Consider the following 26,542-nt stretch of genomic DNA (forward strand, 5'->3'; position numbering starts at 1 on the left):
ATTCCCTTTCACTACAACCTTCCCGAACTATAATTATTGTTCATCTTCTAGATTATTTATCAACATAATTGTTATTATAAGATGCCAAATTCTCACATACTATTACTAGAGTAAATGCCTTTCCATGATGCTAATTAATAATAATACAGCATGTGCGGCTATACTATTTTGGATGAAATTCCATGAAAATTCAAACCTGCTGACATAAGATCCAAGAGGGGTCAATCAATTCATAAATGCCTTTGATATTTTCCGCTGATAAACCAATCTTGCGTTTAATCATGGATCCGATGCCGCCTGCCACCTCCTTTTGACAAAGACGACTAAATAACTTAACAGAGACGCATGTGCTGAATGTGGGTAATAATTGAGCATGGCAGAGTCACCAATCAATCTTTTGATTGTCTACCTTATTTTTTCCAAGAAGAGTTCCAAAACCTCAATAGGTTTGTTGAGGCATCTTGTTAATGTTTAATGCTTGATTTCATTTATAATTAAAAAACAAAGAGAAAAAGAAGAAGGATTCAATGTAGCAAAGCATATCAAACTTTTTGGCATTTGAATTGAGATGTTGGGACAGATTAAAAAATGTATATGGTGGACTCCATAATAACCTTACAAGACTTTTTGTTATATTACTATACCCGCTAACAAGTTTTAAGCAAGTTTTCCAGCAAAAAATGAGAAACCCCCAGTATTTGACAGATACATGAATAGCTCAGTGGCAGAGGCAATTTTTCACATAAGAAATTAGTCTAATTCAGCCAACTTTACTTGTAACTGAAAAAAGTCCATCAACCCGTCAGGGAGAGTCCATTCCAGGGTTTCCTTTTTCTTCATTTGGAATTTCTCCCACAACGCAAGCAATGGTGGACAAACCAAACACAGCACTGCAATATGCCCAACTCAATGATCAACTGAATTTACCAATTTCCATCTTCTTCTTGATTGCCTTTTGACCATGATATATAAATGAGTCTATGATTCCCGAAACAGTGAAAACACCTGAATACAGTATATTGAAGACAATTATCAAATAAACTACAATAACTTATCAGTAAAATAAAGGCATTACAGTAAAAAAAAGAATTCATAAAGTGGTGAAGTCTTTTTCAAGAGAGAAAAAGTAACTGGAACATAAAGATATTTAGAATTATGGAGTAGCGACAATATCCACAAAAGAAAGGAAGGCAAAACACCACAGGTAAAAGAAATTTTGGTACACAAACAAAAAAAAAAAAAAAAAAAAATTCTTTTCAGGTAAAAATCTAGTTCAAATGGTAATGATGGTCTGTTCACAAAGATAGTGACAGAATCTCATTAATTTAAAACTTATGATAAGCAATTGAAACAATATAAGGGAAAAAGATGCAACTTCTTATAAGATCCATAATCAACAAGAGGAAAATAGAATATATTTATATCATTGTTTCTATCCTTTCTCTACTCTTCTTTACTTTTCATGAAGAAAAAATTAGGTTCTGGAAGTGGGAGTGAAATGATTGGTACTCACCCCCAACAATAGCACAAACATTAGTGAGGAAGTGCAAGAATGACACATGTTCTTCTGTAAAAGTCACCTGCAACAAGCAAATCAGGCAAAATAAAAAGGGCCCAGGAGAGGGAAAAAAAAAAAAAAAATCAAAGTTTCAAGTTACTCAGCATCGCCAAGACATCAACAACCAAAAATCAAGACTAAAACTTGTTTTAGTCAAGTCATAAGTGAAACCTCACCTTGATTGGAGAAAGGTCATAGAAAAAGAAGATTCCTGGAAGGGTCTGAAGACGACCTATTTCTGCACTCCTGAAATGTTCAGTTACAGAGAACTGCCAAGAAAGATTGCATGAAAAAATGAAATAAATTTGAGTAAGCACAAAACAAAATTGAAAAACTAATCACTCAGAATGATTCTAAACATACCTGATTTGACTGGATAGTATTCCCATGTACATCAGTGTACACAGTAGGTACAACCTGCAAAACAAGAATATTAGTTGTAAAACACCCTCAACTGAAAGTTTCCACGACTCGTGCCAATTGATTGGTAAACAGTAATGTGATAACCATGGAAGCTTATGTTAAAAGTCAATACTAGTAAGTTCAATAGAAATCTATAGCCATAGTAAGTTCTTAGTTGCAAGGACAAAATTTAGTAATTCTGAAACATTGCACAGAACCTCATGACAGTGACGCTGTAGTTCTGAATGTTTCACTATCATGTTAAAATTTTCCATGCTTAACCATGTAATAAGCACAATTGAAAAGGTGAATGATCCAAAATTAAGCATGGTCATCACATTCAGACAAGAGAGAATTCATACTTTGAGAACAAGTCACTCTCCAAGCACATTGTAGAAAACAGTTAAAACAACTGAAAAAAACCAACTCAAGAAAAAATTTCCTCACTTCTTTACCCAAATTATTCTTGCTGAAACACTCAACATAAATCTAAAACATACACCAGAAATCAGTTGACCAGATGGTGTGTTCGGGACAGGGGAACAGGACTAGTGAGGCAATATAATCTTTTTCTTACATGTACAAAACAAGAAATAGTAAAAGCAAACAAAAATGAAGAACATAAACTCTAAATGACATATTCTTAAGTTTGATAACTTTCAAGAATGACATCTAAGGCAATGCTGAAATTAGTGAGCATTAAATACAGATTGTAAAAAGATTGTGAAAACACAGCCAAGAAGCATCACTGTATAGACAATGACTTTATTCTGCTTTGGTCATATTTCTTTTACTTCTATACTCCTAAAAGCTTAATAAATACATATTTACGATGTATCAGTATTTTCCTTCAATTTTTAACATTCACACACTAAAACACACTCCCAAAAGAAATGAAAAATTAGATATGCAAATAGCATACCTTCGAGGCAGAGGCTTAAATTTACCAAAGAAAGTAAATGACTATGCTTTTGTCTTTCAGAACACAGATTCACATTCAATAAGAAAATGAAATTGTCTTTAGAACAGCAAGGGAGTTGTATAAAGAAAATAATTAGAGTCTAGGGAAATTATACTGCCTTTAGTTCCCAAGGCGTAAGGAAAAGAAAAAGATGTGCAGTAAATACAGAAACCATCATCCAGAGTATTTACCTTGATAAAATATTGATACATCCCATTTGGTGTTTCATGTGTCCAATGCACACTGAAATTTAAAAATAAAAAAAAGTTTTATAGAATAAGCCAACAATAAAACATATTTCAATAAACAGAATGCCAGAAAAACCTAGGTAGGAGAATTGAAACTCTATAAAACTGAAATGCTAAACTGAAGAGGATTGCAGGAAATGAAAGAAGAAATTACCCATCAAGAGGATTGACAACACCAGGAAAGTGTTCTCCAAAAGCTAATTTATTGATCTGGTGACTAATCTGTATCACATATAAGAAATTAAGCATATGGCTTATCTAACAGATCATGCTGGGACGAATAGAAGGGAATATGATATTGAACTGATGTTTATTTTACAATTACTAACCGAAAGAGGGAACATATCTTACATTAAAACTATCCTTCTGAAATGCCAGTATGTCATGTACATGAACACCTGATTGAAGAAAGCTTTTCCCAGGAGCAAAATGAAAATTCCCAGCCACCTTGTTGACTTCCAAGAACCCATATATATTACATCCTTCACCTTCTTCTTCCTTAACTCTTTGCAAAAAACCTTCTCTTTTGCACTGAATGATAAGAAAGGAAAAAAGTGTTACAAGTCTATTTTCCTAACCAAAGTTCACAATTTCCAAATTCAACAAATATCAATTGATTCTAGTAAAATGGACAATCAAATATAGAGGACAACATCTGCCAGAAATCCAAAAAATATTATGCTTTATATCATTTCACAAAAATGCAAGTACAACAATAATAATTCCATGTAATTCATCATCATAGTTCAAGTTACATTTGTCCTCTAGAAAACACAAGCACCCATACTCACAGACCTGGTCAATCAGATCCGGATTTGACAATGCCCAACCTTTCTTCCGATATGCTTCACGAACATCCTCACAGGAATTACAACATTCTTCATCTGACTGCAAAATTAAAAAAAAAAAAATTATTCATAAGGAATAAAAAGGAATTCTCTTGGACTAATCACACAAGGGTTATCTTCAATCCATATTTATAATCAATCATATGAGGCGGCATTCAGGCAACATTCACCAAGACCCCCTCAAAGCCATACATAATGCAGCTATAAGCAAAGAAAGTAAAACGCTAATAAAATAGAAGCAAAAGGAGAACAACAAATGTTGCAAAATCACACGCCCAAATTATAAACAATTCAATAGTACATCCGGGTGAGCAAACGAATTAATCTCTATTAAGTGGTCACGAAAATAGCATCAAATCCATAAATAACAAATCTTTTGCACAGTTCTAGAAGAAGTATTGAGCTGGCATCCACAACAATAATGTAAATGGAAACCAAGTACTAGCTTGCAGATAACAAATAGAAAATGCTTACTGTTTCAGCACCAAAACAGGAACCACAATATGTCTCATTGTGTTCTAGCCGGCCACCGTGTCTCTGTAAAGGCTTCTCAATCTGTTTATGCAGAGAACAGTAATGAGAATAAAGGAAAAGGTGGTTCTAACATTGACTTGATAACAGAATATCTTAAACATAATGGCCGTGTGTGCAGCACAAAAAGAAAGAAATATCACCCGGAGTTGCTACTCTTGGAGTAATTGCGAGAATAGTATTTGTCAATTCATGTAATTTTAGAGATAACCAACCCAGACTTGGGCAGTCTAAATCCCCACCACATATTCATAATTGAACATGACCAGGTAAATTTAATCTTTAAAACAATGCAATGCACAAATATTTTGGAAATCTTGGACTAAAGAAATTAATTTCAAGAATTGTCTTCTAACCTTAGGAGCACCAATCCCCTCCTGTCTTGCTTCAATAACATTGCCGTGATTGTCTAATCGTTTCTTGAAAATGTCATGTTTCTGCAAGTTGCATGAAAAAGCAAAATTAAAATATCATTCAAAGTTACAACAGGTCTTGAGCATCCAGTGCATAAACAGTGAAAACATAATGACTCCTAGCAATACGTACTACATCAAGGTGTTGCTCCCCACTGATGTCCATGGCATCAAGACTGAGTATAGAACATGGAAGTGCAGGGAAAGTGACGTCAAACTGCACTTTCAAGCATAAAAAATGGCACATATCAATTATTTTCATCAAAATGAATTGCAAAAGTTTATCACACTATACTAGAGAAAAGACCAAAATTACCATAATTTCAATAGGAGAAAATGTCATTGCAAAGATACAATAGATCCAGAAATGACATGAATATAACTAATCTTGATATGTATGAAATAAGAAATTAATAGTATAAAGAACCAGGGGCTTGCACAACAGCACACTTCAATTTTATTGGCCGACATAGTTGTAATAGAAACTTGAATAAACTTAATGCAAAAAGGATAAAATAGGGAAAATGGAATCTAGAAAGTCAAATGACATTACATTGATACGTAGAGTTTCTCCTCTTGAAGTATCTACCACAAGCTTTGTTTCAGTCACAGCATGGAGATACAATCCTGCAACATGAGACACAGATAGCAAGGTAAATAAAAATTAATTGTCAGCAGATAAGGAAAAATCTAAACCAATATTAGATGCAAAACAACAAAAGCACATAGACTAATCCCAAAATCAATACATCTGTCATTATACACACAAAAGTATATACAATTTTCTACAGCTATTCCAACAACCTATTAGATGAAGTTTGAAACCAACCAGACAACAATCCTCTCAAGGCTATGAACTACAACCAGAAAGACAAGGAATTATGACATTTCAAAAAATTTTATGTCTGGGCTAAAGTTGATATCACAAACAAACCAACTTTAAGGCTATATAATAGATCTCCGCAATAAAGTGCACCACATCTCCAGTTGGAATCTCAGACAAGGAACAACAATAAAAATGGAATATGGGATCGCTCCTTCCAGGTCACGCAAATTGGAACCATGGAATTCAATGAATCCAAAACTAGATTTGAAACCTTTGACCCACACCTTCAAAAAGAAAGATTTCCTACCCATACATTTTCCCATAACAACCACTTTTATGGGGAAAAAAAATGAAGCTGCATATCAAAATCTCAAATAAAACTACAAAAACCTTGAGAAACTATTAGTTAAGAGCTAATTATTCAATGCATCCTTATAATTGTAGAAATTAAAATAATCAAGTAATTTACAGGTTCGTCAACATATAATTAGGGGCGCCCTGGTTTGTTTTCTCACCTTTTCCATCCTTAAATGATTTTTACAATTTTTCTTCGTTTTCCAGATAGAATAAGGTTAAATACTTATGACTATAGCTATTAGAAGACAGGAAACAAACTTTTGATGCTGTATCGACAAAGAAATTAAGAATTTGCACCACTGCCATTCAATAATCCCTAAGAAATTGCTAAATAATTTGTAACTGTGAAGAATTAGAGAAAGCCTTAGCTCATGGTTGGCAGCATGAAATAAGACCTCAAATTAAATGTTGAAGATGTCTTCTTCAGAAAGATTAGGTCGCTAAAATGTCAAATTCCACTTACATTCCACCAAACAAAGTCTTAAATCCTAAACTAATTTAATTATATTCACAATTAAGGAAAACCAAAGCTTTATATATATATATTACAGATCCAAATAAAACCTAAAAAGTCAGAAGGAAAAATCGAAAAACGTACGGAGCTCGGAGAAGAAGAGTAAAAACATGACGACGGAGGAAACGAGAGTGATAAGGCCACCGGAGAGTGTACGGCTGTAGAAATCCTCATTGATTTTCGGATAAGCGTCCAAATTGCGTAGCCTATTCATTATGCCGTCCATACGCTGAAATTGTCGCGATGGATCTACTAATATAAATCTAATCCAATTTAAAATCTAACGTCCAATAGTGCTGCTTCCGTTTTAATGGGTTTAGGTACGTAGCGCCTCGTTTGTGAATCGGAATTTGTTTCAACGAGGCGTTTAAGATTTGAACACCTAAAACTACGGTCTACGGCGTTCTAATGTATTTGTTTTCTGCGCGAATGAGAAGACTCAGGGCTTTTGCCGGACAGTAGCGTATCTCGGGTATTTATTATGTATACTGATACGTATTATTTTTTATTTTTGCGTATTTACAATTATGGAGTTTTTGATTGTTACGGTATTTACGGATTAATTATCGATTTGCTGTAAATTTTGTTCGGTATTCTAGTGTAATGTACTAGATCTTGGTGAAGAGAATTAAAATTAGCTTTTTTGGTGTGTGAAGGTTATTGAAAATTTTGACTTTATAGCAAAATTAGTTATTAACAACTCTAATTCTAAAACTAACCCAGGCGTTTTATTTTTCTTTACATCCCTAAGTTTAAATCTAAATCAGATAGAAAGAAAAAAAAAGTTTGACTTAAGTCCATTGAATCAAGACCTGATATTCTATTTGTGGGAAGTTTTCAAGGACTCTGGTCCTGATTTATAATTTCAGGAAATTTTGATGGTCAGGTAATATTTTTTATTTTTCTTAAAATTTCTTCAATTTAACGTCTTCCATGAAATGGGTACTTATGGTGGAAGAACAGGCTCAAGAGCCCATTCTCTATTTCAACCTTGGGCCCAACGTAGAGTACAGCCTGCGCATCTGACAGTGTTTGAAGCCCAAAGAGAAATTTTATTTCGGACTGGAGCTATACCTCAACCTCAAGAGTAAAAAAATCTTAATGCAATTCTGTTGAAGGGTTTTAGCAGCACTCCTTTCCAATTTCTAATGGAGAACATTGACAATATTAATGAATTTGGTTGTTGCAATATTACGTGAACCTTAGATGATTGTGGGGAATCCTGAAACAATTGCAAATGCGCAATGATTCTTCCAAGTCAACGATTGATCAAAGAAACCTGTACAAGTCAATCCACCATATATATATATACGTTTTCATCGCATCATCATTTCTATTTCTTCTCCAATCTCCATGCACGTACTCGGTGCAAAGATTAATTGTTTAGAGATTGTCAATAATGATATTATAATGCGCCCACGAACCTATCTAAATATAACGTATACATAGTGGCATTTGTATTTTTATTTCATGCAGAACTGTGAGTGTTGAACTCAAAAACCCAGCATTATAATGTTGCTTCGTCAAATCCTCTGTAGTTAGTGGTTACCATTCAGCGTCTCAGAACCAGCAAACGACTACCAAAAAGTTAAACTAGCTAGACAATTATTCTAATCAGCAAATGGGTTTGATCTAGAAAATTGTGGGCAGCATGGTTGATTTATTTATTCTCTTGCCGTTTCGTTGGTTTGTAGATATTCTTTAATGACCTTAATTACATGTTATAATAAAGAAAGTCCCTCTTTAGCTTTAAGATTTGGGTATCTTGGAATTTTGCTTGGGAAAGAAAAATGAGCTACTTGCATTAAAGAAGTTCTTGTCTATATTCATATGTATGGCCTTGCTCATTGGGTCGCCATGAAACTTCCACTATTCGTCAACTTGGAAGGATGGAATAAGGAAACTTCCAAGAATATGAAATTTTTCTCACATGGAGTCTTTCATTTTGGAAATAGTAATCCCTAAAATGAAGAAGGAAAAAGCAAATGCTATTAGGCATGATTCCTGCTCTTTTTTAATACTTATTTCGAAGACTTGGGGGTAGAGGTGTTTGTTGGAATTCACCAACTGATAGATTCAAAACTATTTCCTTCAAATTGAATACAATCGAGCGTATATATGAGTCGATTGAATGACCATATTTTAAATTTCCTAAATCCCATTTTTTTTTTTGGGTTTGTTAATTGTGAAGCCATCAAACGCTGTTGTTTTATTTCTTTATTATTTGCAATCCTAACCATCAATTTGTGACTGATCCAACGGCTGAGACTTCAACTAACAGTCAACGGTATATAAACGTGAGACTATTCACCTTTCAAACAACAACTTTCTCTTCTAGGGTTCTTCGGTTCACTCTCAAATCTTGTAATCCTTGGTGTGATCTGTTAATTCGCAAGTAGAAGGCTGTGTTTCCTTCAAGGGTAGAGAAACTAGGATAGGTTTCTTTTAGAACTAAAGGGTTGTGATGATTGTATTGAGTGATCGGTCTGTAGAGAGGGGTTTTTTACTATTGTTCAAGTGTGTTTGTACTTTGTAAACTCTTAATAATCCTAGAGCAGTGAGCCCCAATATTTTGGAGCTCAACGTGAACATAGCTTGTTCAATCTTGAACAAGTGAACTATGGTAAAATCGTGTTTGATTTATTCTTGTTTGATTCTGTCTGTTAAAGATAAATTGATATTTAGGCTTTATTAATAGCATTTTTTTTTTCAAGATTATTTAATTTTAAATTACATTCAGCTGATTCCGTTGAATTTGAACTATCATACTTGAATAGCTAAAAAAACCATTCTTTTTAATTAAAGTTAAAAAGGGTTTATTTCTACTGGATCGGGTATTGACTACTTTATCATTACAGAAGATGCCATACACTATATTCATTTGTGATCGTTCAAATAAAATTTTCTAGCTGGACGCAAGATCTAAAGTTGTTTTCAGGCAAGGTTCTTTCCTCCATGTTTCGCAATAATTAAGCACGTGAAAAATTTTTATACCTAAATGTTAGAAATCATATCACGTTTCGACTTTCGCACCATCGGTCTTAATCACTATACATGGTGCGGAAAGATCTAATCAAATCATTAGGAAGCTTGCCTTAAAATCAAATTATTGTGTCGAGTTGGCGCCCTTCTTCTAAGTGTAAGTGGACTTAAGAGGAATATCACCCAGTGTTCAATAATAAATTGATTGTCAATTCGGTCTTGTCTCATATTTTAATCAAATCTTTTGATTCACTTATCATTTAATTTTGACATGGACCTAATTCGAAGATTGATTCTGATTTTCCTGCAATATTAGTTGTTGTTATTGGCCGGAAAAGAGAGAAAAAAAGTCCGATTTTACCTTAAAAATTATATTTAATTAGGTACATTCCTAAGTATGAGTTTAATTTATTGTATGATAATTAAAGTGAAAAGATAAAACATTAGAAGAAAAAGGGAAAAGCACAAGTACGGCGAATGAGACAAATAGCAACTTCGATCGTGAGAATAGTTAACGGAGATTTGCTTTAGATGAACGTCCAACTTGTTAAAAAAGTTATCTTTATTGAGTTCTTCATTATCATATATATATATATATATATATACACACACACACTCTACTATTTGGTTCTCTTAATGCTTTAAGTTTACTCATAAACGGCTATATCTTGTACAGAAGAGCTGTGAATCTTCAATGTCCGAAGGGCTTTATTCATTGGTTGGCCTTACCCTTTCATTCTTTTGTTGGAGCAGAATTAAATTTCTTTTTTTTCCCCTAGTTATATAACTTTTGGGCATGGAGAAGAATTGAGTGTAAGAGACAAAATGATCCAGTAGAGCAATAGCGGTTGTATATTAGGATACTCTTTTACCGTAATGGCGTGCTAGATATTACTGAATGTACGTCGTAATATATATGTGACGTGGGTTGAATTTTAGTGTTGAATAATCGATACAACTTTGGACTATGGCAGCTGGTGCCCAGGGCACTAACAAATATTTGAAAGAAATTAAAAGTGGCAACTTTAGGATCTTGACAATAATGAGTGTAATGAATGCGTTTATTTATTCCATGCCTAACTCACCAAGATAACGTTAAATTATTGGTAATAATTATGTCCTAAGAATGTTCCAACTTAATCTAAGTACATTAACCTTGATTTTTCCAAATTAAAATAATATCAAAAGAGACACTAGAAAGATTATGCGTGGTTAGAGGAAGTAGAGGTAGGATTATTAAAACTTCAGTTGGGTATAAAAAAATTACCATAATCTATATCTTATTTCTCATATTGCTACATAAAGGATACCATAATCTACTTTTTTAATCCAATCTTCTATAATTTCCCATCGGTATAGAGAGAAGAGAACATCAATTCAATCATGAATAAATGACTTTGAATCTCTCTCCCTTTATCATCCTTTAATTTTTTAAATTAAATATTTAAATAAAGAAATGAGTGAACCAAAGTAGTTGTAGAGATGCATGGTATTATTAAAGTGTGGGCACCTTGAATAGATTCTGAAATTAACACTAGAGTAGATGCTCCCAAAAGCATACAATAACAACATTCCACTTTTCATTTCCACCACTGTAAGTCTAATAAATATTAAAGTCCATAAAAATCTTGAAAAGAAGATAGAGGAGAGGATATCTATGGTGGTGAGGTTGGTGGTGGGGGATAGAGAGATTAGGGTTTCAGTGGAGAAGTGAAGTGGTGGGCAATCGCGAAATGGCATGAATGAATGAGTGGGTTAAGCACTAGAGGCGTAAATTTGTGGGTCCTTATTGAATCATTGCCATCGCCAAATGACTTGTCTTGTCAAGAAAAGGAAACATTGTGGAGCCAATCTTATAATTCTGCAGCGTCTGGTTTTTTATTTTTCATTGGAGAAGGCCCCATGCATTCTCTTCTTAACCGAAACCTGCCCATGGGATCTCCCCTACCTCTTCTGGCAGTTTTTTCAGTTGCCTTTCTTTCTAATTATGTCTTCTGTTTCCATTGCCGTCTTTCTATTTTTGGTTAATTAATATATTTCTCAGTGGAGCTTTCTATGGAGCGAGAAGAGTAAAAATCACATCTTTAATAAAAAAACTCAGTGAAGAGATAGCAACATTATATATAAAAAAATAACCACACCCATGAGTGGTGCTTGATAATGTATCAATGTAGAAATGGGCCGGCACTAAATGAACTCATGTACTTTTTTTTTTCTTCCTGTAGTTGTAGTTGTGCCACACTGAAATGACTAAACACCAGCTTGAGGATGATGAATGACAGTCCATCAACATGCACATTCATTACTGAGTTTCTCTATCAAGTTAGCTACTGAAATTTGATTAGTCAAATTGAGTGATGTGAGATTACTAGTTGGCAACATGCCATGTGTTGTTCATGTGATCGATGTCTAATTTTACAATTCCACTTTCCAAATGCCATATCAAATTTGGTGCTACATGTGGTACTGTTTATGATAAGAAGCTTTTGAAATGACATTGGACTGACTTGGCTATGACTCGACTAAACCCAACTTTTATGTCTAAAAAGTCAAGACTGCTGTGAACTCTCGTTAACAAGAGTGAATCAAAATTCAAGGAGGCTTTTTATTATTCAGACGTTGTCACGTCACGTAATGATAGAAGATGTATAGTTTTCATCAGTGTCGCAAGTGAATGTCAGGCTAGCGAGTGGTCAGGAATCGTCTATCTGTCCAAACCCTACGTAATTTAAGGATATCTCTTGTGTGAATTATTGGTGTCGAAATCAAGCATCAACACCAACTTTAATTAAGACAATCTATCAATTGACATAAATATATTCCTCCCTTCTTTTTAAATTTCTATATCTGAGCCGATGTGAAGCTTATAAATTGTGGGTGGATATGGATCGTGGTGGATCATAAAGGATGGATAAACCAGTTGCAGGAACCCTAAACTTGGAGGTTACAATTTTTATCTTCAATAATCACATCAACTTTTTAGTGTTGGAATAAAATTTGATGCTATACAAATCGAGATTAATCTGTGTCGGTGTATTTAGATCCATGGATTTGATTCTTGAAGAACATTTACATTCTGCTCTAGGCCCTATGACACTCCCAATCACTTTATTAATTTGGGCAAAAACGAATATTTACTAGCACATTTGATTTAATTCGACACCCTTTTTGACTAATATAGATTCGTTTTTACTTTTTACCATTGGTTCTCAAAATCAGAGTTGAATGATAACAATACTTTAATAAAAAGATCATAATATGCACAAAAAAGAAAAAGAAAGAAGGACAAAATAGGTTAAAAGTGGGACAACCATAAGAGGAGCACGTGAGATTTTACGAGTTAGAGCCATGCTGATTGATTGCTGAAGAAAGGAATTATCGGCATTCATTAACACCACAATTATGTTTATGAAGTCCACGAGGTCTACAGCCTACTGGGATTTAAATCAGGTGGGCAACGAGTCCACTGAAGAGTACGTGGGCATATCACCACCGTGTTTTTTACTTTTTATATATTTTCAGAGGCTCCATAATATTTTCAGCGACAGTTTCCAAGAAATAAAACATAAAAACCACGCGATTTATAAAAATGTGGTTGTTTGGTTGATAACAGGCAGGCACTTGGTGTGAGAGTAGTTTTGGCAATAAATGTAGCACAGTGTTCTATTATTGAATGCTTACGTGTTGCCACACAAGATGCATATGTCACTGCATATGCAAAAGTACAATTAACAAAATAACGTTTACTTTTTACATTTTTAACCGATATAGCCACATCTTTCAATAATGCAAAGGATTAGTTGAAACATGACAATTATGCATGTGTTAATTATATATAAACCATTGAATTTTTTGTAGTGGGAGAAAATCTCTTCCATTGTTGCGTAAGGAATCTTGGAATCAAGTCTCCTATATAATTAGAATCTCCAAATATTTTAAACAAATGGGGCGTATAATTGATTTCATTTGTCACAATATTAAACTGATTAATGATTAACAAAGAAAGTCTTTAATTAGTATGATGAATATATATATCAATTAACAAACATATATTACCTAAATTAAAACATATTTAATTTAGGTAATATATGTTTGGGTCAAATATTTGTTTTCTTCTTATTATTTTATGGGTACAAATCATTTGAGGTCATCTATCACATTTATGGCTATTTAAAACATTGAACTTGTAGGGTGTTTAATAGACCTTAAATTAATTGAAGTGATGGCAAACAGGCTTAGACACACCTCTATTGAAAAAAAAAAAAAAAAAAAACATTTTTACCACATATTTATGAAAATTCATTCCTAAATAATAAGATTCGGTTTCTAGTTGTTTCATGAACAATGATGCATGAAAGTTAAAACTTAGGAAACAGATTGGTGCGAAAAAAGGATTTCCTTAACTATAAAGTTATTCTGAAGACTAAGGCGGTTGAGTTTTTTCCGGCATGAATAAAAGATTTTGATGGCATTGAAATCTAACTTTAGCTTGCCTAACTCCCTCCTTTTGACATTCTTCGACGGCCCCAACTTTGAAATTCAATCTCTCAATCACGTGGGATTCGGTAATTGCTTAAACGCATCTCCCAAGGCCTCCTGTTTTGACCATCTGTATATATAAATTATGCATGCACAGTTCTCCTCCATTTTACTATACAATTTAACACGTTTAATTAAGAATGTGATTAATTGTACACAGATCTCATGCTTATGTTTCTTGCTTAAATTCTATGGGATTCTTTTTTTCCCAAAAACTTCCGATTATATTACCGAATATTAGTCTGCTAATATTCACTAAACTATTAAAAGCAAAATTGGGATCATTGGTTTTTTCTTGACTGTCGACGGTGAGAAAACGTGAAATGGAATACAAAGGAGACTTTACAGCAATGATTTGGAAACTTCCACCATCTTTCTTTGTCGTCCCTTTCAACATTGTTCATAATACAATTATCAATCATAATAGTCTAAAAGAACGATGAAAATCAGCTATAAATGTCTGTTTTAAAACAGAAAAGGTCTTTGTCCCTTTATGCAACAGAGGTTCCATTAATCTTTAATTAATGCAAATATATCAATTAGTTTAGTGAATGAGGACCAATTATATGGAGTTTAGCCGACCAAATGAAAAGAAAAGCGCCATGCACAAATGGCCAAGTACCCCAAAATACCTAATGTAGACGCGAACACTTCACGTCAAAATTGCGAGACAAAAGAAGCTGCTGGTTTTGATTTGAAACTACAAGAGGTTAGGTTTGGAGCTGCTTGTTTCACGAACCTTTACAAGGGGCGGTGTGATCCAATTAAACCTTCCTTCTCCTGTTTAATTTGCCCTGCAGCTATGCTACTATTAAACTTTCTTATTTAATCATGCGTTGAACAATCACACAATAATCAAATTCCCCACAAAAGTGTTTGATGAAAAAGTCTTTGACTCCATTTTAATTTTTTTGTTTTCTTGTACGTTTTTGTTGTTTTCATTGTAACTTAAAAGGAAAGAAAGCTATATCAATATGGTCACTGAAACCATTCCTATTTATTAAATATAACACGATCCTCGTTGACTATATCAAGGACATTTTTAACGGAGTTAAGGTTATACTAAGATACGACCATAATTGATGTATTGCAACTAGATTTTAATTATCTTAATTAATCACATAAATAAGTTTACTATATAGTTACACTGCCCTAGACAAAATCACACTTTTCCTGTGTGTTAAACTTAATTGGCCTAGATGTGGATAATGATGAATGGTAAAATAGAATTTAATTGCATGCATGATTCATGAGGAGTAAATAATAAAAAGAAATGACAAGTTGGAATAAACTTGTTTTTTTTTTTTTTTTTTACCACTTGGGCAATAATATTATTTAGTCAAAACTAAGTAACAATCAAAATTATTGAGAGTGGTCCTTCACCGTTTTATCAACTCTATTAGTGCTTTATATAGGATAGTGGTGGAGACTGGAGAGGGGTCCTTCCCTGATTCTCCTTCTCATAATCATACATGTCCATGTCTGCATTTTTTTTTTTTTTTTTAATCCCAGGATATAAAATATTATCAAATTATGGGAAGCATTTTACTTTAATTGGACCATGCAGATCTGATGGAATGGTAACAATTTTGATTATCTTCTTGGTAAGATTTGTGAAAGAGAATCATTGTCCAATGAGGTAAATTTTAAACTAGTAATAAAGTCAATAAGTTTGAAATCAAATAATAATAATATGAATAAATTAGATTAAAAAAAGAAGTTGTTGGTTTAAAAAAAATATATATATATATTCAAAGGAAGTTAGAAAAATAGTATAATATTGGGAGGAGAGGGGGGAGTGGGTCAGTGGGATCACAAACAGGGACCATTTAGAAAAATATAGTATGTGCTCGAAAAGTACAGGTAGCCCAGAAAACGGGTGGTTGTTTCGTCCGTTAGTGCCGTGAAACAAAGTTTTATAAATTGAATAGACATCTCCCCAAGTTGTCACTCGTTAACTTTGTGTTTAGTGCGCGTGTGATTTTCAACTTTTTCAAGTGTTTATTAACCCCCTCTTCCCCTCTCTTCTCTTAATACTCACTACACGTTTTGCCACCACCACCATCAAACACCTTCTTCATCATCTTCTTCTTCTTCTCTCTTCTCTGTTTTCTGTTTTCTTCCCCCCACACAATGACTAACCAAAATGTGATGGTTTCTGAATCCAAACCAACTATTGGTGTCAAGATTACAGTCACCTTGTCCAACTCTTCTCTTTTTTCAAAGCACATCACCATATCTCGAAAGAAAGTCTTGAAAAAACTTGATAATGAAGGAGGGCCCAAAGTCCATGCTTGGGTTGACTCCATGAGAGACTCTTCTCCTACTCGTGTCAAATCCACGGCTTCTCTATCAGAAACTGAAGAGCAAAGTTCTTGGATTGTACGTACCTATAACACTCTAGCTAGTACTTTTTATTTTATGTATTAGTTGATTTCTCGAACATTGCTGATCTTTGTTGTTTGTTCTTCGAAATAGGCTCATCATCCATCAGCTTTAGACAAGTTTGAGGAGATTGTGAATGCTTCAAAAGGGAAGAAAATAGTCATGTTTCTTGATTATGACGGTACTCTGGCGCCTATTGTTGAAGACCCGGATCGAGCTTTCATGACCAACGAGGTTTGTTCTGTTTTCTCTGTTCTCTTCATTAGCGTGCACGTCTCACTCTCTCTCTCTATGCTATTTTCATAGTTTCATTTGATCAGCGGTATTTATTCTGTCAATTCTAATTAGTAAGTGGTATTTAAAATACAGATGCGAGAAGCTGTCAGGGACGTCGCCAGATATTTTCCCACAGCTATAGTGACAGGGAGATGCAGAGATAAGGTACATTTTTTCACAATTCACAAGTAGTCATTGAATTTTTCACTCCTGATTTTCGATTGTCTTAAGTTAATCTAATGTTTCAATACCACAAAATATGCAGGTTTTTAGCTTTGTAAAATTAGCCGGGCTTTACTACGCAGCAAGCCATGGCATGGACATCGAAGGTCCATCCAAAAGTCGTAAATACAAGAAGGTGAGTAAATGATCAAAACTAAACTTGTGCATGACTTTTTGTAATTTTGCGTTTTTTGTTCTGTATTTAGAATGTTTTTGTTTCTTATTTCTGAACTCTCAGGGTAACCAAGGAGTTCTATTTCAACCCGCCAGTGAATTCCTACCCATGATTGATGAGGTCTGTTTTGTTCCACCAATTTGTAGAAAAAAGGAAAGAGAGAGAAGTATGCGTGCATGGAAGGTTTATCTAATTCTGTATCTTCTTTTTCCACATTCAGGTTTACAAAGCCCTGTTAGAGAAAACAAAATCAATTCCAGGGGCTAAGGTTGAAAACAACAAGTTTTGTCTCTCCGTACACTTTCGCTGTGTTGATGAAAAGGTACAAATCAAACCCACATATCCGCTAACCAGTTTTTCTTTAAACAAAAAAAAAAAAAAAGAAAAAACTTTTATAAACTTCCATATATTTTAGAAGCTAATATTTTGTTTTGTTTGTTTGACAGAGTTGGGGTACATTAGCCGAGGAAGTTAGATTAGTTCTTAATGAGTATCCAAAGCTGAAACTAACTCAAGGAAGAAAGGTATGTTATTAATTTCTTTATTGATCATGATGTTTCACTTGAAAAAAATAAAAATAAAAATAGTACACACTACTAGATTTGTTACAGAAATTATATGTTAATTAATCTGACTTACTGTTAACTGGTTCCAACAGGTGTTAGAGATCCGCCCAACAATAAAATGGGACAAAGGCAGAGCACTTGAATTCTTGCTAGAGGCACTAGGTGAGTATATTTTACTTACTTTAATTCATATGTAAATGGTCTTATTTTATTGGGGTGTACGTAATATTCTTGGTGTTCTTCAGGATATGCTAATTCTAAAGATGTTGTACCAGTCTATATTGGCGATGATCGAACCGATGAGGATGCGTTCAAGGTACCAAATGCTCTTTAATTACATCCTTCTTTTTAATTAAATATCCTTTAATTTTTATTTATCCTAACGTATTATTGTATGGGGATTAGGTTTTGCGCAATAGAGAACAGGGGTTGGGGATCCTTGTTTCTAAAGTTCCCAAGGATACAAATGCTTCCTATTCTCTCCAAGAACCATCCGAGGTATAGAATATTTTTCATTGCCACCCCATTTTTAATTTCGGTTAAAAATTGTATGATGCAAGTTAGGCTAATATTTTACTATTGATTTTACAGGTCAATGAGTTTTTGCGGCGTTTGGTAGATTGGAAACGCTCGTCTCTACGGCAACAATAATATGCTTGTAAACATAGAGATTAAGAAATTGATCCCACCTACCGAAGTTGGTTAATGGTGGATTGATGTGTCTTTCTTGTTCAGAAATTTTTAATGGCTTCCTCCTCTCTGCTCTTCCTCCTTACAACATGTCCATTCTTTTTCTTTTTTTTTTTCTGAAAAAATTTACCAAAAAAAAAAAAAAAAAAAAGAAAGAGAGAAATTTAGAAGGAGAAGATAACGAGTGGGCGAGAGATTTCAAAATCATGAATTGATATGATAGCGTTTGTGTACCAGCTTCACCACCTTCATTTGTTTTGAATTAATCTTTCTGCAGCAAAGCAAGCCGTTTCAGATGTAAATATTCTATTATCTGGCCTAAATAAAAACAACGGAGACGTAAAAAATAATCACCAATATAAAATGCTTAATAAAAGAGCCGAGACGTGAAAGAATATCATAAAACTAGTATATAGTTGGCTTACCCGATTAAGCCCACGCAGAGTCTAGCTAAAGAACTCAAGAACTTTCTTCTTCGGCTAGGGACCAATACATATTACATACTTTAATATTTTAGAAGTTATTGAATAGAATAGTAGGGAAAAGGACCGTTCCAAGCCCCCCTCAGGTTCTCGTCCGGTAATGAAATTGTGAGTGTGAATCTTTGAACTCGGCTTCGTCCATGCCAGTCACCACATATATTTTTTAATGGAGAGCGTCGTACAGATGCCAAGAAAGTCAGACAGCGTGGCTCTTATGGGACATTATTAAATGCTATTATGTATATTTCTAAGTTCATATTTGACTCCACAAATTACAAATATCATATTAGTCTTTCGCTATTGATTTGATAGGTCTAAAAATTAAAGCTTGACAATAACGTGATATTATGTTATGCATATTTTGTTTCGAGAAAACATAAAACAAATATTTATCAAGTTATTAGCGAAATATTTGTATCAAACCGTATGAGTTTGTGGACATGGTTCAACGGACACGATTCAGTTGACACTCTCGTGCAGAATACATCAATTATATCTAATAAAAACTAAGTAAGCTTGGGTATTAAGGTTTGAGAGTGTGCTTGTTCATAATAAGAAAGTTGATGACGTTTGATGCTTACACTCTTCAACCATGAATGTGACACTGAGATACAACAGTAATAAAAGTAACTAAAGGAAACATCCAATTCTTTACTCGTATATCTATCTTGTGGAGCTTTTTTTTTTTATTTAATTTAGTGTAAGTTATGAACAATAAAAGATGCAGCTAGCATTAGATTTGCATGGCAAATAAAAAAAACTTATCAATATTTTCATAAATAAGAAAAGCATATCATGGAAATCGCCTAATTCTCTCTGAAAACAACTGTTTATAACAGATTAACGTGTTATGAATCTGATTATGAAGTGCAAACTCCCCTAACCAGTTGCACCATTCATGACCCACTTCAGAACACATGTTTATAGATGCTTCTGCGGCTTTTTCTCAGAGAATAAATAAAGAAACTATAGTTAAATCAAACTTTATTGGCAGAGTGATTAAGGGAGAGATTAGGCAGCCTTGGATAGGACAGGACAATGGTCATATGAATAGGAACATGATTTCACAGTTTTTTAAATCAAATATTTATATGAAATTAAGACAGCTAAAAGTAGAGAGGTTATGGTTATATATAAAGAAAGAGAGAGGAGGAGTATTAATTAGTGATACATAGAGGGAAGCTTTAAAGAGAGACAAGGGAAGTAGTGTTAAAAGTTGAAAAGGATATTGACACCAAAGCCATTGCTTCCAAACAGAAATATAGACCTAAACCATTGGGCACTTAGATTTTAGAGAGCCCACCTCAAAAGATTAAACGAATCTAAAAGTTGTATCTAAACGGATGAAAAAAACATAAATTAATGGTTATTTTCAGAGAGTTAGGTGGTGAAAGGGAAACCCACTACCAGGTGAAGGGGTTCCCATGGTTGAAGAGGAGTTGGAATCCACTTAAAGTGCTTGATTTGAAGAAGACACATGGATTTTTTCTACTGGGGACACCCAACATGCTTCCAAGCCATGAAACACCCTGATCTCCTCCTTTCATACGTGTAAAGAAATATGCCACTAGATTCAACCCATCATTGTTGCCTTAACCTCTATTTATTTAACTACTAGAAACCCCTAATTATTAGAGGAAAAGGGAATCACTTCCCCATAACAACCAACTATACCTCACTAAGGGATCACACTACCTTTTTTTTTTTTATTATTAATTAAACAGCTTTTATTCACTAACCATACATTCATCAAATATTAACCTTGTTAGATCTTCTATGAAGCAGGTTCTCCAAAGCAATTTACAATTAGTTTTTTAGTTCAACCCTCCTGCTCCCAATATGCTTGAGATTATGAAAATGATCTTGCTGCTCCACCATTATTATATCTTTGCACTCTGTGTTTACAGCTTCAACCCATGATCTGTAACAGTACTTTGAGACCAATGCACGCTCATATTAATTAATATAAATCATTAATTAATATTTGAACATATATCGATCTAGTTTCCATACGTTTTTGCTCTCTAGAGATGCTCTTTGCAGGCTGCAGCATGTTTTTGCCACGGAGATACTCATCAATAATGGTTTCTTGTAAACGTGTCGCTCTAATCTTCAGGTTAATGGTCCCGGCATAGAGGGTCGAGCGCTGCGCGGCAGAGTGGTTCATTTTCACAGAAATAATCATAATTTCGTACCAAAGTTTGGTCAATGTTGGGCTGTGCCTGTTCTTAACAATTGGATAATTGATTCCCATGTGATCAAGGTGGTGACCTTGTTACAGGGAGCAAATTTATAAGTTGTTTTGTTTTTCTCAATAAAAATATGGATTTGTTGCTTCGTTCGTACGCACCCGCATCATTATTGGAGGATAACTCTGACACAGATGACTACAGTAACCAATTGAACCTCCAATATTTCCCCCCAGCAGTCTCACCATTTATATAATATTAATAATGTTATGCTTTTAATCCTTTTAAATATTGCTAATGGCGATTAATCCTAATCAGCTTCGCACAGAATATTTTCTACCTGTCAAACTAACAAGGCAGGACCAGGGATCCCTGTGTTGTCACTCCTCATTTCTTTTATTTATATTGAGATTGACTCTGCAAAGGTTCCCTCTCTTTTATTTTATTTTAACTCTACTTATTACCACTGTTGCCATGTGTAATCTGTTGGTGAAGTAATAGAGTATGGGACTCATGTTCAGCTTCAGAGTTCAGCCATTACTGAATCCCAATGCATTATCATTTAATTATTTTTCGAAACAAATCTTTTACTTCAAAGTACATCTGTTTTCATTTTTTTTTACTTGTGACTTACAGTTTAATCTAAAACTGTGTCCCCCTCAATGTTGTTTTCTTGCACTAAACTTACATTTGATTGGATTTTAGTAAAAGTAATTTTGGCTATCTCTGTCTTTTTCATTAAACCAAGATGCGCCAAGATGACAAGTTGCTCTCCGTCACCATCGGAAACGACACGACATTCTTATATTAACTGCCCAAGTAACATGCCACTCTGGCTTTATGGTTATGGAAGATCAAATCCTTGTTTCTTCCATTATCATTTTGTTTTCCTGTGGATTTACAATCAGGTAGCTAGTTCATAAACGGACAAAAAACGATTGATATACTATGTGGATTTGGGACACAGATTCATGAGCCAGCCCATAATGTACTTCAGGAGTTTTGCCTGATTGCCTCATCTCCAAAAAAATAATGGACTCCACGTAAGCCAGGCCCATTTAGACTGCTAAAATAGGAAACTCAAATCAGCTTGGTCTTGTTACAAATCAGCTGGCTGTAGGTAGGGTGGCTTTCCACCTTGCCAGCTGTGGCCAAGTTCAATCAAATAATGACTAGCATTTTCACAAGTGAATGAGGCATTAAATGAAGCAATTGATTAAGAAATGGTCTCATACATAAACGTTCACATATCTCTTCTTAAAATACTTTCATAATCTATGAAACATTTTAATTTCCAGTCTCATTTACGGAATTTTGTGGGAGAATTCATCATTTTCTTATATGAATTTACTTGACTCTAGAATAATTAATCCTATGATATTTAGTTAACATTAAATGTGTTTTTTTTTATTTTTTCCACTTGTAATTAAAATCATTAAAATTAGATGATGTTTTGATGCAATTATAACAAGAATTTAAGTTAAAACTACAAGTCTTAAAATCTTATCCTATTGATTTATTATAATAATTTATCATTATTATCTATTTTAACTCTTTTATTTTTATTATCATATAATATTAATAGTAAAATATTGCTTGAATATTTAATCAAGCGAAAAACAAATAAGGAGATAAGTGTTCGTCCCGTAGAAATAGACTTCACAGGAGAAAAATTTATATATATAAGATAGTCTCGTCACCTCATTTTATTGAGGTGATAAGACCATTTAAAGACATAATGACACGTGATGAATTATCAAATGCTGAGATTATGACTTAATTTCAGCTACACGATTCCAGCAGTCTCATTACATGATTTCAGCAATTACATTTCCCTAAATTCCTCCCTAATTTTATGTAATTACAATTAACTGTATTTCCTTTATTATTTCCACACTCTTGTATAAATTGGAGGTTGTACAATGCTTAGACATACATAAAATATATAATACCATTTCTCTTTTCTTCTCTTCTCTCTCTAGCATACTCAGGCTTCAGTTCTGCCACTCTTGCCGTCTCAAACTCTGACAACATGTATAATTATCACATATTCAAAAAAAAAAAAAAATTTTCTTTCATTCCATCATCACCATGATTAAAAAATAACTATTTATTGTCATACATCAATAACCACCACCATGAAAGGTAGTTTTGAAAATTAATAATAAGTGCATTTATTTAATTGGATAGTCTCATCAGTCATCACGTTAGTATAGTGAGGTGGTGGGACTTCCCTGTGTAAGTATTTCTCGACTTCACACATGTAATGCATGAGTTTAGGCAAAGAAAAGTAAAATATGTGCCTTTCGTTATATGTAGATTAATTCTTAAACTAACCAAAACCAAAACTAAAATTAAACATAGAAGTTGTTTCATCGGGTCCTAATTCAACACGTATTGATGTAAAATATCTACGGAAAAGAATGAAACTGTTGAGGAAAAAAAAAAAAAAAAAAAAAAAAAAAGATTAAATAAAATGTCAGCCCTGGTAAACCCAAAAAAAAAAAAGTGACAAAATTAGAGAAATGCATGCCTTTTATGAATTCATAACCTTAATATATACATATACAATGCTATATATCAGCTTCAAACGATTACGAAATAATAATAATAATAACAACAACAAAGCGCAACCAAAAGGATGAATTTCTCTGAAACCAACACCAATTCAATTACTTTCTACGTCTATTCAAACCTCAGTTAGAATTTTACTCAGCGATCAGTTTTACAGGATTGGAAAATAATACGAGCACATTTAGCAGATTATATTTAACAATTAATCCCACCAGTCTAAAATCTAACTCAATTACATCCTAACTGGCTGACGCCCCCAATACACAAAGAGGCGTATACCTCCTTCATATATATACTAATTTTCTGAACCGATCAAACCTAAATGAAAAACTCATTAATGTACAAACACCGCCTTACTAGTGCGAAATCCCCACTCTTTCTCCGAAATTTCAACTCTTTTAACTTAATATCTTACTCTTGGTTTCTATACATTAACTAGAATCCACAAGGCGCGCCCTTAAGTTTTAAGAAAAATAATGGTAATGGCTGCCATGACCCCAATAGCAATAACAACAATAGCAATGAACACACCACAACAAATGCAGCATGAACAACAGGATTTTGCCTTCTCTTTATCATGACGTTCAACGATCAACGCGTTTTCTGGAGGTGGTACGCGATAAACTTGATCTTTTGGAATCTGAACCACGTAAGTGCTGGAACTCAAGGTGGGGTCATTGGAGTCATGAAGAAATGGTTGATTGGGGTTCACATTTGGATCAGTGGCAGTCGGGAGCCGCTCCGCCATGATAAGATGCGGAGCGGTGGTAGAGACAAGACAAGAGGAGAGGTTAGTATCTTTGAAATTCGATGATGGAGGTTGCTTTGCATAAGAAAAAAAAAATGATAATGGGAGGGTCTGAGAGAGGGAGTGGGAACAAAAGTCAGTTGATTTTCTAGTGAAAAACAAAAAGATAAGATTTAGTTTTAAGTTCATTAACTATTTTTGGAAGTTGTTTATACAGTTTACGGAGTCAATTTATTAACCTTTAATTAAAAACCTTAACAACAATGCAATGTGCTATTATGGGCCTCTGGTTTTGGACGTCATGTCGCATTCAACTTTACGTTGGCGGTCTGACTAAGACATGGAACCGACCATATCATCAGACTGTTCTTAGAATAAATAACTTTTTCCCTCCCAAGGATTGCCTCATTGACCTTTCCACCCAAAAAGTTTCAAAATACTAATTTACTACCCAAAGTTTATATTCTATTATTACCCAAAATACACATCCCTTAGGATTTATGATCCAGTGACGAAAAGAGAGCAAACTTAGTCCAGGTTACTAGGGTTTTTAAAGAGGAGAGGTTGGTGAGTCTTTTGGTGATTGAAATTTGACTTGGGAGAGGCGGCTGTGCGTTTCACAAATTGCTCGATAGCTAGTGATTGGTAAGGTTGACGGAAACAAGGTTTGAGGGTTAGTGATGATTAGGGAAAAAAATGGTGATCGTGTGGGGTTGCAACATTATCAGAATTGGCAAGTGAGTGCGCTCCCCCCAACTTGGCTAATTGTCGTCAATCGTTGGCCAATTCCGTCATTGTTGCAACCCTACACCACCATCATTCTCTTCCCTAATTGTCATTCACTAAAACTACTCAAACCTTGCTTCCGTCGACCTCGCCAGTCGCCAATAATTGAGCAATTTACAGAACATGCAACCGCCTTTCTCAAGTCAAATTTTTATCAATGTTGACTACCAAAATCTAATTTGTCATCACCAAAAGACTCATTAGCATCCCCTCTTCAAAAGCTTCAACAATCTTGACTAAGTTTGCTCTCTGTTCGCTACCGAATAAAAAAGGGTGTTATAGGTAGTAAACGGAATATAAACTTTGGATAATAAATTGATATTTTAAAATTTTTTAGGTGGAAAAGCGTGATTAAAGCAAACCTTAGGTGGGAAAAAGTGGTTTACTCTTGTTCTTAGCTAGACATGAGACCGGCTAAAGCATTACTGTCCGTTTTGAGACAGGCCAATACCAATATTACCTTATTTATGTTGTAAATCACTTATCATATAAATTGTTCCTTTGATTTTTCGTCCAATCGACATCTCATTGAATAGAACAGTCTACTAAAACAGCTACAACTTGTTGAAATGTTATGCGGTTGGGCGTCCAAACAGGGGAGAACACGAGTGAATTGACAGAGCCATTATGAGTTAGGTTATCAAATGCGTTGATAGAGTCAAATTCAAAAGCCAACTCAAAATGTCTCCATCTCAAGCTGAGGTGTATAATACTATAATGGATAGCTTATATCTAAGTTTCTATTAAATATTGTGACTAATATGGAATGCCGAATTTGACAATATCTTTCATTGATGCTAATATTTTAACAAACGGATTTATGCATCTATTAAAATTTTAAGTTAATCAATTCATTAAAGAATTCCAAAGTACTCCCCCTCATGAGCCATGACCTCTCTATGCATGGAAATAAAAATGGCATGAGTTTACTCTTATACCTATCAATATCAATTATCATGGATTAGGCTTGACAACATTATTAAACCTAACTCAATAATCTCACTTGCATAAATGATTAAACACGACCTTCCCATTCTTATAAAATACGCTCGTAAAAGATTTCCTCTAAAATCATTAAACATTTTTTAAAACAAAAACTTAATCTCACAGCTGGCCTTGAGTTTGTGTTATTACAGTTTCAAATCTGATAACAAATAGTACCGTTGCATTAATTCCAAAGCCGGCACTCTTAAGTGTGGGCCCCATGCTGCTCATGTCAACGGTCAAATGTACAATCTTTTAATGCACAACACCCATTCCTTTATCTTTC

The 26,542-nt window shown here is 34.0% G+C and overlaps 3 protein-coding genes across 3 annotated transcripts; 1 reads left to right on the plus strand and 2 right to left on the minus strand.

Moving 5' to 3' along the window:
* Window positions 1-569: 569 nt before the first annotated feature.
* LOC116131561 (endoplasmic reticulum-Golgi intermediate compartment protein 3-like) lies at window positions 570-7,108 on the minus strand. The gene is made up of 13 exons (XM_031417212.1): window positions 6,743-7,108; window positions 5,515-5,588; window positions 5,095-5,178; window positions 4,905-4,985; window positions 4,492-4,572; window positions 3,965-4,057; window positions 3,521-3,700; window positions 3,324-3,391; window positions 3,113-3,164; window positions 1,922-1,975; window positions 1,735-1,827; window positions 1,514-1,580; window positions 570-1,005 (listed from the first exon to the last, which is right to left on the minus strand). The coding sequence occupies exons 1-13, from the start codon at window positions 6,882-6,884 to the stop codon at window positions 914-916; spliced, it is 1,161 nt and encodes a 386-aa protein (XP_031273072.1). The 5' UTR covers window positions 6,885-7,108; the 3' UTR covers window positions 570-913.
* A 9,149-nt stretch (window positions 7,109-16,257) lies between these two features.
* LOC116131529 (probable trehalose-phosphate phosphatase D) lies at window positions 16,258-18,563 on the plus strand. Its single transcript, XM_031417172.1, has 11 exons — window positions 16,258-16,561; window positions 16,658-16,798; window positions 16,934-17,005; window positions 17,106-17,198; window positions 17,301-17,357; window positions 17,458-17,559; window positions 17,684-17,761; window positions 17,896-17,965; window positions 18,049-18,119; window positions 18,209-18,301; window positions 18,395-18,563. Exons 1-11 carry the CDS (start codon window positions 16,313-16,315, stop codon window positions 18,452-18,454), a joined length of 1,086 nt encoding a protein of 361 aa, XP_031273032.1. The 5' UTR covers window positions 16,258-16,312; the 3' UTR covers window positions 18,455-18,563.
* Window positions 18,564-24,195: 5,632 nt separating this feature from the next.
* On the minus strand, window positions 24,196-24,486 carry LOC116131513 (NDR1/HIN1-like protein 13). The gene has a single exon (XM_031417156.1). The coding sequence runs from the start codon at window positions 24,484-24,486 to the stop codon at window positions 24,196-24,198; it is 291 nt and encodes a 96-aa protein (XP_031273016.1).
* Window positions 24,487-26,542: the final 2,056 nt, after the last annotated feature.

Source organism: Pistacia vera, unplaced genomic scaffold (genome assembly GCF_008641045.1).
Source record: "Pistacia vera cultivar Batoury unplaced genomic scaffold, PisVer_v2 Contig234, whole genome shotgun sequence".
Lineage (NCBI taxonomy): Eukaryota > Viridiplantae > Streptophyta > Magnoliopsida > Sapindales > Anacardiaceae > Pistacia > Pistacia vera.

Coding starts and splice junctions, on each gene's coding strand:
- LOC116131561 (XM_031417212.1), bottom strand. CDS start 6,884: ATGGACGGCATAATGAATAGGCTACGCAATTTGGACGCTTATCCGAAA. Junction 3,392..3,520: donor TTCAGAAGGATAGTTTTAAT/GTAAGATATGTT, acceptor TATGTGATACAG/ATTAGTCACCAGATCAATAA. Junction 1,976..3,112: donor TGTATCAATATTTTATCAAG/GTAAATACTCTG, acceptor CTTGTTTTGCAG/GTTGTACCTACTGTGTACAC.
- LOC116131529 (XM_031417172.1), top strand. CDS start 16,313: ATGACTAACCAAAATGTGATGGTTTCTGAATCCAAACCAACTATTGGT. Junction 16,799..16,933: donor GAGCTTTCATGACCAACGAG/GTTTGTTCTGTT, acceptor TTTAAAATACAG/ATGCGAGAAGCTGTCAGGGA. Junction 18,120..18,208: donor CCGATGAGGATGCGTTCAAG/GTACCAAATGCT, acceptor TATGGGGATTAG/GTTTTGCGCAATAGAGAACA.
- LOC116131513 (XM_031417156.1), bottom strand. CDS start 24,486: ATGGCGGAGCGGCTCCCGACTGCCACTGATCCAAATGTGAACCCCAAT.